This window comes from Eschrichtius robustus, chromosome 7 (assembly GCF_028021215.1).
Source record: "Eschrichtius robustus isolate mEscRob2 chromosome 7, mEscRob2.pri, whole genome shotgun sequence".
Taxonomy (NCBI): Eukaryota; Metazoa; Chordata; class Mammalia; order Artiodactyla; family Eschrichtiidae; genus Eschrichtius; species Eschrichtius robustus.
The window spans coordinates 133,989,240-134,002,866 of NC_090830.1; the positions used below are offsets into that span (position 1 = coordinate 133,989,240).

General features: G+C 41.3%; 1 protein-coding gene across 2 annotated transcripts in view; it reads right to left on the reverse strand.

Moving 5' to 3' along the window:
- C7H10orf90 (chromosome 7 C10orf90 homolog) overlaps positions 1-13,627 on the reverse strand; it is a 232,427-nt gene that overhangs the window by 193,045 nt on the left and 25,755 nt on the right. For both annotated transcript variants that reach the window (XM_068549080.1, XM_068549077.1), the window contains exon 2: positions 12,324-12,396. In XM_068549080.1, the coding sequence (XP_068405181.1) occupies positions 12,324-12,396 (73 nt within the window). The remainder of the gene's footprint in view (positions 1-12,323; positions 12,397-13,627) is intronic.

The following is a 13,627-nucleotide window of genomic DNA, read 5'->3' on the forward strand; positions in this document are numbered from 1 at the left end:
GGCGGTAACTAAGTGTCCATGCCTCTGAGAGGAAGCAGTTAAATCCGCCTGGATGCAGTTCTTTCTGACACAAAGCTACACAACTGGGTAATCTTCAGCTGAGCTCTTTGCTTAGTACATTATTTCACCAATTATTTTTAAAATTAGATTATGCACCAGGTGATGGGCAAAGATGAAGCTAGAGGCAGAAACTCGTATAGGGGGAGAAAGTTGCTTATTGCACTATTTATTGGTGATTGCAGCAAAACTGAGGGTCAAGACCCAGGCAGCCTCTAAGCAGAACTCAGGAGGGGATGTGAGCGGAACGGTTATTCATCAGAGAACAAACAGGGACCATCACATGTCCCTGTGACAAAAGCAACTTGGTCTATTTTCTTTCCAATAATGTCCTATACAAGTTGGCATAACTGACCCAAACATGTCTCTTTATGTCTTGCTCAGAAAGCAGGAATAAACGTCCTTTCTTCTCCGGGGACCAGAAGTTGTGCTGCTTTTTCCCACCTCCCTCTTGCAGAACAGGGTGGAGGCTGGGTGGAGAAAGCAGAAAGGAGACGCTCAGTGGAAGGCTGTCCCTCTCAACAAAGGAAGCTGAGTCACAGTACAGGTGCCTGTCATACAAAGCCCTTGAAAGAATCTTGGAAAAAATCCAAAGACAAGGACATCCCTGGTGGTGCAGTGGTTAAGAATCTGCTCGCCAGTGCAGGGCACATGGGCTCGAGCCCTGGTCCGGGAAGATTCCACATGCCGCGGAGCAACTAAGCCTGTGCACCACAACTACTGAGCCTGCGCTCTAGAGCCCGTGAGCCACAACTACTGAGCCCCTGTGCCACAACTACTGAAGCCCACGCACCTAAAGCCTGTGCTCCGCAACAAGAGAAGCCACCACAATGAGAAGCCCGCACACCGCAACAAAAAGTAGTTCCCGCTGGACGCAACTAGAGAAAAGCCCACGTGCAGCAACAAAGACCCAAAGCAGCCAAAAATAAATTAATTAATTTAAAAAAAATCCAAAGACAAATGCTTCCCTGTCAGGGTCTCAGCAGCTATGACAGGATCCAATTCCCAGCCTGCTCTGTGGGCTTCCTGGGAGGGGCAGGTTGGATCCCTGGATGCAGTCAGCTCCATGTCAATCCTTCATACAAATAATGTCATTCAATCTAGTGAACAACTGGCCCAAGTTCACGGGCCAGTCCCTGAACTTGGGAACATGGAGATGAGTGGGACAAGGTCCCTGCTCTCTGAGCCCACAGTCTTGAAGGGGAAAAAAAGGACAAATCTACAGAGGAAACAAGAAAACAATGGAAGAACTGATTGCTGAAAAAACAAAATGCCCTTGGGAGACTAGGGGTGGGGCAGGTTGATTCAGGGAACTCATCTGAAAAAGGAAGGATATTCTCAACAGAAATACATAGAAGTCAGTTTCAGGAGAATCTCACCATGGCCAAGGAGAGACATAAGCAAGTGTTGAGCACAGGTGCTGCAAGGCTACCCAACTGGAGAAAAATCCAGAAGAATGGACTAGAGTCAGAGGGGGAAGGGAATGTTGGGCCAAGGAGTTTATACTTTGCTCTCTGAGGACTGATGTGATTTCTGACCAGAAAATTGCTTTGATTAAAGACACTATTAAAAAAAAAATAGGGCTTCCCTGGTGGCGCAGTGGTTGAGAATCTGCCTGCCAATGCAGGGGACATGGGTTCGAGCCCTGGTCTGGGAAGATCCCACATGCCACAGAGCAACTAGGCCCGTGAGCCACAACTACTGAGCCTGCGCGTCTGGAGCCTGTGCTCCGCAACAAGAGAGGCCGCGACAGTGAGAGGCCCGCGCACCGCGATGAAGAGTGGCCCCCGCTTGCCACAACTGGAGAAAGCCCTCGCACAGAAACGAAGACCCAACACAGCCAAAAATAAATAAGTAAAATAAAGAATTATTAAAAAAAAAAAAAAGAAACTGCAGACCAATATCCTTTATAAACACAGACCCATAAGTCTTTAAAACATAATAACAAATTGAATCCAATAATATGTAAAATGAGCAAGTGGAGTTTCTAACAGAATTGCAAGGTTGATTGATAACTCAAAATATCAATTTAAAAAAAAAAAAAAAAATAATGGGCTTCCCTGGTGGCACAGTGGTTAAGAATCCACCTGCCAATGCAGGGGACACGGGGTTCGAGCCCTGGCCAGGGAAGATCCCACATGCCATGGAGCAACTAAGCCTGTGTGCCACAACTACTGAGCCTGTGCTTTAGAGCCCGTGAGCCCCAACTACTGAGCCTGCGTGCCACAGCTACTGAAGCCCACGTGCCTAGAGCCCGGGTGCTCCGCAACATGAGAAGCCACCTCAATGAGAAACCCGCGCACCACACTGAAGAGTAGCCCCCGCTCGCCACAACTAGAGAAAGCTCGCGCGCAGCAACAAAGACCCAAGACAGCCAAAAATAAATATATTAATTAATTAACTAATAATAATAATAATTTTTTTAAAAGACACTCTTAAACACTGCTCAAGAGAGGAATCCTCCCCATGGGCAGGGAGGAATCTATAATAAGGCAGATAAGCACAGTGTGATCAAAACAGCTCTGTACAAAAAGTATCCACATCGTTCTACTCCAACAATTAGAACCTTAATTTAAAAAACAGGTTTTTCAGGGAAAAAAAAAAGATAAATTTGGTGTCCCTAAAGTGAACTTATTTACGAAACAGAAACAGATTCACAGACATAGAAAACAAACCTATGGTTACCAAAGGGGGAAAGGGGATGGGGGAGGGATAAATTAAGAGTTTGGGATTAACAGATACACACTACTATGTATAAAATAGATAACCAACAAGAACCTACTGTATAGCACAGGGAACTATACTCAATATCTTGTAATAACCTATAATGGAAGAGAATATTAAAAAAGAGTATATATATTTATATATATGTATAACTGGATCACTTTACTGTACATCTGAAACTAAGACAACATTGTAAATCAACTATAGTTCAATTTAAATAAATAAATAAATAAAAATTTGGTGTCCCTTCTATACCTCATTCGTAGAGAAACTGCATTACAAATAACGTCCAGAAGAGAAAAGAAACACAACTCACATCAGATCCAGGGTGGTTTTTAAGGTATAATAGAACAATCCCTCTTCAAAGCGTAGTCAACAGTAAGTGTATTATTGGGGCAACTGACTGTTTGACTCTATGAAATAAAATTGAAACTATGATTATGACGGAAGCAAATCACTGCTCTTATAAAAGCTGGTATAAAGGAACAATTATCCTCAAGTTTTAAGTGGAAATATAATCACTTCATCCCACTCATCAATCAAACACCCACCCTTTAAAAATTGCCATTTGTAAAGGTCAGGCTTAATTGATCAGGAGGGAGAAAATTTCATGCTGTCCCACCTTCTTCCTAAGCTAAGTGAATTACTAATTGAACCAGTGACCTTCGTCAATCCCCTTTACATACATTTCCTATAAGTGATTTCCCCAGAAATGGCTTAAATGCACACCTGATTCTCCCAATCCTTGCTAAATCCTTAGAGCAAGCAGTCTTATAGGCAGACAAGTAGCACGGTGATAGGGAAACTGTAAATGGAATCTTTTTATAACACGCAGAATAGAAATTTGAAAGGGACTTCCTACCTCCCACTGATTTTGAAAACAGATGTAAGTCTGGGCAGAAATAGTCATCCTAAAGGGCAGAGAGCAGAAGCAAGAAGAACGACAATCCTGCAGCCTGTGGAACAAAAACCACATTCACAGAAAGACAGACAAGACGAAAAGGCAGAGGGCTATGTACCAAATGAAGGAACAAGACAAAACCCCAGAAAAACAACTAAGTGAAATGGAGATAGGCAATCTTCCAGAAAAAGAATTCAGAATAATGATTGTGAAGATGATCTAGGACCTCGGGAAAAGAATGGAGGCAAAGATCGAGAAGATGCAAGAAATGTTTAACAAAGATCTAGAAGAATTAAAGAACAAACAAACAGAGATGAACAATACAATAACTGAAATGAAAACTACACTAGAAGGAATCAATAGCAGAATAACTGAGGCAGAAGAACGGATAAGTGACTTGGAAGACAGAATGGTGGAATTCACTGCTGCAGAACACAATAAAGAAAAAAGAATGAAAAGAAATGAAGACACCCTAAGAGACCTCTGGGACAACATTAAACACAACAACATTCATATCATAGGGGTCCCAGAAGGAGAAGAGAGAGAGAAAGGACCCGAGAAAATATTTGAAGAGATTATAGTCGAAAACTTCCCCAACATGGGAAAGGAAATAGCCACCCAAGTCCAGGAAGTGCAGAGTCCCATACAGGATAAACCCAAGGAGAAACACACCGAGACACATAGCAATCAAACTGACAAAAATTAAAGACAAAGAAAAATTATTGAAAGCAGCAAGGGAAAAATGACAAATAACATACAAGGGAACTCCCATAAGGTTAACAGCTGATTTCTCAGCAGAAACTCTACAAGCCAGAAGGGAGTGGCATGATATACTTAAAGTGATGAAAGGGAAGAACCTACAACCAAGATTACTCTACCCGGCAAGGATCTCATTCAGATTTGATGGAGAAATCAAAAGCTTTACAGACAAGCAAAAGCTAACAGAATTCAGCACCACCAAACCAGCTCTACAATAAATGCTAAAGGAACTTCTCTAAGTGGGAAACACAAGAGAAGAAAAGGATCTACAAAAACAAACCCAAAACAATTAAGAAAATGGTCATAGGAACATACATATCGATAATTACCTTAAACATGAACGGATTAAATGCTCCAACCAAAAGACACAGGCCTGCTGAATGGATACAAAAACAAGACCCATATATATGCTGTCTACAAGAGACCCATTTCAGACCTAGGGACACATACAGACTGAAAGTGAGGAGATGGAAAAAGATATTCCATGCAAATGGAAATCAAAAGAAAGCTGGAGTACGAATACTCGTATCAGATAAAATAGACTTTAAAATAAAGAATGTTACAAGAGACAAGGATGGACACTATGTAATGATCAAGGGATCAAACCAAGATATAACAATTATAAATATATATGCACCCAACATAGCAGCACCTCAATATATAAGGCAACTGCTAACAGCTCTAAAAGAGGAAATCGACAGTAACACAATAATAGGGGGGACTTTAACATCTCACTTACACCAATGGACAGATCATCCAAACAGAAAATTAATAAGGAAACACAAGCTTTAAATGACATAATAGACCAGATAGATTTAATTGATATTTATAGGACATTCCATCCAAAAACATCAGACTACACATTCTTCTCAAGTGCACATGGAACAATCTCCAGGATAGATCACATCTTGAGTCACAAATCAAGCCTCAGTAAATTCAAGAAAATTGAAATCATATCAAGCATCTCTTCTGACCACAACATTATGAGATTAGAAATAAATTACAGGGAAAAAAACGTAAAAAACACAAACACATGGAGGCTAAACAATACCTTACTAAATAACCAAGAGATCACTGAAAAAATCAAAGAGGAAATCAAAAAATACCTAGAGACAAATGACAATGAAAACACGACGATCCAAAATCTATGGGATGCAGCAAAAGCAGTTCTAAGAGGGAAGTTTATAGCTATACAAGCCTACCTCAAGAAACAAGAAAAAATCTCAAATAAACAATCTAACCTTACACCTAAAGGAACTAGAGAAAGAAGGAAAAACAAAATCCAAAGTTAGCAGAAGGAAAGAAATCATAAAGATCAGAGCAGAAATAAGTGAAATAGAAACAAAGAAAACAATAGCAAAGATCAATAAAACTAAAAGCTGCTTCTTTGAGAAGACAAACAAAATTGATAAGCCATTAGCCAGACTCATCAAGAAAAAGAGGGAGAGGACTCAAATCAATAAAATTAGAAATGAAAAAGGAGAAGTTACAACAGACACCGCAGAAATACAAAACATCCTAAGAGACTACTACAAGCAACTCTATGCCAATAAAATGGACAACCTGGCAGAAATGGACAAATTCTTAGAAAGGTATAACCTTCCAAGACTGAACCAGGATGAAACAGAAAATATGAACAGACCAATCACAAGTAATGAAATTGAAACTGTGATTAAAAATCTTCCAACAAAAGTCCAGGACCAGATGGCTTCACAGGTGAATTCTATCAAACATTTAGAGAAGAGCTAACACCCATCCTTCTCAAACTCTTCCAAAAAATTGCAGAGGAAGGAACACTCCCAAACGCATTCTATGAGGCCACCATCACCCTGATACTAAAACCAGACAAAGATACTGCAAAAAAAGAAAATTACAGACCAATATCACTGATGAATATAGATGCAAAAATCCTCAACAAAATACTAGCAAACAGAATCCAACAACACATTAAAAGGATCATACACCATGATTAAGTGGGATTTATCCCAGCGATGCAAGATTCTTCAATATACGCAAATCAATCAATGTGGTACACCATATTAACAAACTGAAAAATGGAAACCATATGATCATCTCAATAGAGGCAGAAAAAGCTTTTTACAAAATTCAACACCCACTTATGATAAAAACTCTCCAGAAAGTGGGCATAGAGGGAACCAACTTCAACATAATAAAGGCCATATACGACAAACCCAGAGCAAACTTTATTCTCAATGGTGAAAAACTGAAAGCATTGCCTCTAAGATCAGGAACAAGACAAAGATGTCCTCTCTCACCATTACTATTCAACATAGTTTTGGAAGTCCTAGCCATGGCAATCAGAGAAGAAAAAGAAATAAAAGGAATACAAATTGGAAAAGAACTAAAACTGTCACTGTTTGCAGATGACATGATACTATACACAGAGAATCCTAAAGATGCCACCAGAAAACTACTAGAGCTAATCAATGAATTTGGTAAAGTTGCAGGATACAAAATTAATGCACAGAAATCTCTGGCATTCCTATACACTAATGATGAAAAGTCTGAAAGAGAAAATAAGGAAACACTCCCATTTACCATTGCAATAAAATGAATAAAATACCTAGGAATAAACCTACCTAGGGAGACAAAAGACCTGTATGCAGAAAACTATAAGACACTGATGAAAGAAATTAAAGATGATACCAACAGATGGAGAGATATACCATGTTCTTGGGTTGGAAGAATCAATGTTGTGAAAATGATTATACTATCCAAAGCAATCTACAGATTCAGAGCAATCCCTATCAAATTACCAATGGCATTTTTTACAGAACTAGAACAAAAAATCTTAAAATTTGTATGGAGGCACAAAAGACCCATAATAGCCAAAGCAGCCTTGAGGGAAAAAAACGGAGCAGGAGGAATCAGACTCCCTGACTTCAGACTATACTACAAAGCTACAGTAATCAAGACAATATGGTACTGGCATAAAAACAGAAATATAGATCAATGGAACAGGATAGAAGGCCCAGAGATAAACCCACGCACCTATGGTCAACTAATCTATGACAAAGGAGGCAAGGATATACAATGGAGAAAAGACAGTCTCTTCAATAAGTGGTGCTGGGAAAACTGGACAGCTACATGTAAAAGAATGAAATTAGAACACTCCCTAACACCATACACAAAAATAAACTCAAAATGGATTAGAGACGTAAATGTAAGACTGGGCACTATAAAACTCTTAGAGGAAAACATAGGAAGAACACTCTTTGACATAAATCACAGCAAGATCTTTTTTGATCCACCTCCTAGAGTAATGGAAATAAAAACAAAAATAAACAAATGGGACCTAATGAAACTTCAAAGCTTTTGCACAGCAAAGGAAACCATAAACAAGACGAAAACACAACCCTCAGAATGGGAGAAAATATTTGCAAAGGAATCAATGGACAAACGATTAATCTCCAAAATATATAAACAGCTCATGCAGCTCAATACTAAAGAAGCAAACAACCCAATCCAAAAATGGGCAGAAGACCTAAATAGACATTTCTCCAAAGAAGACATACAGATGGCCAAGAAGCACATGAAAAGCTGCTCAACATCACTAATTATTAGAGAAATGCAAATCAAAACTACCATGAGGTATCACCTCACACCAGTCAGAATGGGCATCATCAGAAAATCTACAAACAACAAATGCTGGAGAGGGTGTGGAGAAAAGGGAACCCTCTTGCACTGTTGGTAGGAATGTAAATTGATACAGCCACTATGGAGAACAGTATGGAGGCTCCTTAAAGAACTAAAAATAGAACTACCATATGATCCAGCAATCCCACTACTGGGCATATACCCAGAGAGAAAACCATAATTCAAAAAGACGCATGCACCCCAGTGTTCATTGCAGCACTATTTACAATAGCCAGGTCATGGAAGCAACCTAAATGCCCATCAACAGACAAATGGATAAAGAAGTTGTGGTACATATATACAATGGAATATTACTCAGCCATAAAAAGGAACAAAATTGGGTCATTTGTAGAGATGTGGATGCATCTAGAGACGGTCATACAGAGTGAAGTAAGTCAGAAAGAGAAAAACAAATATCGTATATTAACGCATATATGTGGAACCTAGAAAATGGTACAGATGAACTGGTTTGCAGAGCAGAAATTGAGACACAGATGTAGAGAAAGAACGTATGGACACCAAGGGGGGAAAGAGGCAGGGGGTGTGTGTGATGAATTGGGAGATTGGGATTGACATGTATACACTGATATGTATAAAATGGATGACTAATAAGAAAAAATAAATAAATAAAAAATAAACATTAAAAAAAGAAATAGTCATCCTTCCTACAATTTTTTCTCCCTTACTGCTAGGAGCCTATTAATCATAGTAAACTGAAATTTTACCCCGGCCAAGAGATTTCAAAGGCCTGGACAAGAGGACAATTTTACCATAAGAAATCAACTCTCTGCCCTTCCCAGTTCTGGAATTTCCAATGACCGAGGCAGTGAATAGTTGCATTGGGCAAATGAAGGAAACAAAAATGAAAATTCAGAGATGACGTTCACTTCAGATTTCCTGCATGAGCACTCTGAACTCCCATTGGACCAAATACCCCCGATCTAGCTTCCTAGAATATCACAATACAGTTGTCTTCCTAGAACACAGATCAGACCACATATTCCAGCAACTTAAAAATATTTAATGGGTCTCTTTGCCTACTCAGTACAGATTAAAAATAAAGAAGGTTATTTATTTGGCTCAACACAATAGAAAAGCTTTCTAACAATTCCAGCTGTGTGAGCAAGTCACGAGCTACCTTCAAATAGAGTGAGTCCCCCTGGCCTTGGGGCTTGCTGTGTGGTCGGCCTCCTCTGCAGAGGCTTCCTCGCTCCTGCGAGGGCAGGAGGTGGAGGGGTTTCAGATGTCAGGCATCAGGAAGAAATTGGACAAAACGACCTCCGTGGCCCCTCTCAAACTTGAGATTCCATGGGCCTACTCATGCCTTTGGGACATCAGCTTGGCCTGTGGACTCCTTCTGGGAGAACTGCCCTGTTAGCCAGGCACCCATAAGGTTGGATGCCCGGAAGCCAGGTTTCTAACATCTGACCTTGCCTCCTAACCCGGGATGATTGACTCAGGATGGAGCCTGAGAAGGTTAACTGAAAGACATGGGCTGCAAGAGTCAGGCACAGATCCTGTTACTGTGGCTCTAAGTGAAGGGCCACACTCTTGCTACTGGGTCCCACAGAGCCCCCTTGGTTCCTGTACTTTGTGCAACCCGGTGGCTTGTTCTCCTACAAAGTTCACTGGTTTCCTTACAACCATTTTTCTTTTGTCGTCAATAGTGTGTTTCTGGTCCTTGCAACCCCAAGCCTGACCTAAAACTCTGCTCTCTGGGTTTCCCAAAGCCCAGGGGGCTGAGAGAGATCTCATTCTTGCACTGAGCCCTCCTCAGGAGTGTGGGTACAGGAAGTCTAATTCCTGAACCAAACTTCCTTGTTCTTTCCTGAGGGAGCAAGTTGGACCACAGAGAGTTCAAAGGACACAGGTGACAGCTCAGGCCAATTTTCGTAGAAGAGGTGTGACACCTCTCCCTCCTGGACCAAACTTTAGTCGGACTCCTCTGAGCCCTCTTCCTGACCAGGCTTCGTCTAGGCCTGCTGCCTTGGCCTGTCAGGCCCAAGAATCCCATTGAGTCCAGTTTCATTCAAATGCTGCTAAGCTGGTTTCACAAGACTCTCCCTGACCTGTGGTATCTAATCAAGTTCTTCTCGGTAACTCTCCATCCGCTGCGTCGCTCACTCCCCCCATCAGCTGTAGGTCCCCAGATGCCTGCCATACTCAGAGTTGAGCTCGGTGCTGCACTGGAATCTCTCCCCTACTGCAGCAGCTCCAATAAAATCTGTCTTGCAGCTTTCAACCAGTGTCCAGTGCAATTTCCCTTTAACAGGTGGGAATGACCTTGTGGGAAGATGCGGAGGGCATAAGTGTCCCCTCAAGGAGTCAGGCCCCCACGGAAGCATGGTGCCCACACACGCACCGACTCCAACAGAGACCATTCTTGACCTGAGTCAGTCTCCTCTGAGAACTCTTTTCAACAAGGCCACGCTCTCGGGTTCTGTCCTTGGCCCGTTTAGCCCGATTTTAGCAAGAATCCTGCTGGGTCAATTTAGAGGAAATCCCCCGTCCTTGATATCTGATCAAATTCCTCATCCCCCACCTGTCAAGTCACGTTAGCCAAAATTCCCCTTACCCCTGATGCTTCCTCTTAGAAATCTTCCATCCAATGACCCCTTCCCTGCTCCTTGGCTATAAACTCCCATTTTTCCTTGTATTTGGAGTTGAGTCCAATCTCTCTCCCCTCCTGTAAGACCCCACTGCTGCAGTCCCTCTGAATAAAATCTGCCTTACCCTCTTTAACAAGTGTCATGAATGATTCTTTAGCAACTCCTTGCCTTTGGCCTGAATACCCAACTTTTAAGACTGCCTCTAAAGTGTTCTTCCAGAACGAGAACTTTGAAAATATAGATAGATCTAAAAGGAAAGAAAGAAATCCAGGAGATACGTGTCTTTCCGCTCACCCAGGCTTGCTTGGGCACATTCCCTGCAGCCTGGACCATTAACCTCTGGTCTCAGGGCCAGCTTGTGCTTGTTTCTAGGTCATTAAACTGCTAACTACCACGTGAGCAGGCATCCCTGTCGGAAGAGCTGGAGCAGGCCCATTTTAGCTGACCTAGCCCTCAGGAAAAGAAGACACACATCCACATGAGGTCACCTGGGCCTGACTGTTCTCCCAGGCACCTCCGAGTGCCCCAAGGAAACGTGGCATTCTTCCTAATGTCCCCAAACTCCCCGTGGGGTGCCGGTGGCCAGTGTGCTTCCTGAGCCTGCTGCCCACACTACCAGAAACTTCTATCTGTGGATTCACATTCTTACCACAAGCAATTTCTGGGCTAGGTTTTTAAAGGATCCAAACTAAAAAGCTGCCACTACTAAAGAATAAGCTTACAAACCATGCTGTGGTGGCTCCAGAGAGGATTAACTAGGAAAGCTCCTTTCAAATAACATTTTTGTCTTGGGTTGACTGTGTCAGTTAAGGAAAGGATTTCAGGTCCCTGATACCTTTGATATAGGCAGGTGGTGAGGGGTAATGAAAAGAGAGGCGACAAATGTGTGTGTGTGTGTGTGTGTGTGTGTGTGTAATCACATACACAGACACATTTATACCAACGCATCAGCCACATTTACAAACTCAAACTCAAATGGAGATTAAAAAATTGAATTTGCTATGTGAAAAACAATTCTTTCAGAATTTTTGCTACAGTCTCTGAACAGAAATATTCTATTAACCCGGCAGTCTTATTACAAGACCATCAGAAATTTGACCTACACCCATATGATTTCTCTCATGAAAGGGAGTAAAAAAGCTTAGCTTCATGCCATTTACGTTAACAAACTTAACAAAGTTAGGGACTGGAAGCATCTCACCTAGTGTTTCTACAGTTGAGTGCCTATGAATTGAAGTGATTTATGAAAGCACAGATACCGTGCCTGTATTTCAGTTGCACCGGCTCCAGCTCTGAGAAGATTCCACATTTGTCCCTGCTCTAACGCTGGCCTAACCCCCGCACGCCCAGCCATAATCTTGGCTTCTGAAGGCATTACCTAAGGCAACCAATATTTCTTCTGCATTGTTTGTTTTTTCAGAGACTGCCAACCTAAAAGCCTGTGTGTTTGGAAATTCAAATCAGCTTCAAATCTTGTCGGAGTCACTGAGCTCTCATTTCACGTTTGGGGGAAGACTAGTCTCCAAAGCACATTTCACTATTAATAAAAATAAAGGAGAGAGAGACTAAATAAAGGCTTGGAGGGAGTGCCACCCGGTCAGAGATGAGTTCTTTACCTGCATTTGAAAGACTCTCGTTTCTTTCCCAGGCAGAGTGATCTTCGGGGGATGAGAAAAGCCGACTGTGGATCTGGAAGATAAACAGAAACCTTCCCAGTTTTATATTCTTATTTGCCAGATATATAATTTTCAGTAATGTGTGTTACTGGCTTTAAAAAAAATCAAGAAATGTCCCTAGAATCTCTCCTTTCTCCTGAGAAAGGACTGCAGATTGTAATGTATATACTTATTTCCATTTCTCCTGTGTTAACTCTGTCAATGAATAAAAGGTGGTTACCTTTTTTCTTTTTTTTTTTTTTCTGCTTGTGGCTTTTCTGGGTATTGAAGAAAAGTATTATTATTTTTATAGAAGTATAGTTGATTTACAATATTGTGTTAGTTTCAGGTGTACAGCACAGTGATTCAGCTATGTGTGTGTGTGTGTGTGTGTGTGTGTGTGTGTGTGTATACATACATACACACACACACACACACACACACATATCTATTCTTTTTCAGATTCTTTTCCCTTATAGGTTATTACAAAATACTGAGTAGAATTCCCTGTGCTATATAGTAGGTCCTTGTTGGTTATCTATTTTATATACAGTAGTGCGTATGTGTTAATCCCAACCTCCTAATTTATCCCTCCCCGCCCTTCCCCCTTTGGTAACCATAAGTTTGTTTTCTATATCTGTGAGTCTCTTTCTGTTTTGTGAATAAGTTCATTTGTAAAGGGTCTCTTTCTGATGATTGCAAAATGCACAAGAAGGAAGCAGGGAGGGAGAAAAACTAATCAGCGAACATGGATTTTGCCATGAATTTTGCTAGTAGATCAAAGAACCACATCTCCTATTTCTTTTCTCTCCCAGCAAAGTGCTGAATGGGTGTTGAGCTAAAATTGGACATTCGATAAATATTGATAAATTGATTAATCATGAGCCATCAGATTTCAAAAATTAGCCTTCAAGGCCCAATGAAAGTAAGACTAACGTACACAAAAGTGTTCTGCCGTCTGCGAGCATGATCAGGATGCTGACTCTCTGCCAAACAACAAAGGTTTATAAGTTTATCCTAAAAGCAGTTCGCTGTGGGTGAGTCCTTCTGTTCTGATTTATCCACTTCTAATCAGACTCCAGAGAACCCATTCCTCATGGGGTCTCCCTGCATGCCCATCATCCCTCTGAATATCCCATGACCTTTCCCCAAAGCTGAAGAATAACTCTTTGGACCCCCCAGTAGTAATCTTATCCTGATTTGAAGAGGCTACACAGTCATGGAGCTGGAGCCAGCCTCTAATTCTGAACCCCAGTAAACTGCTC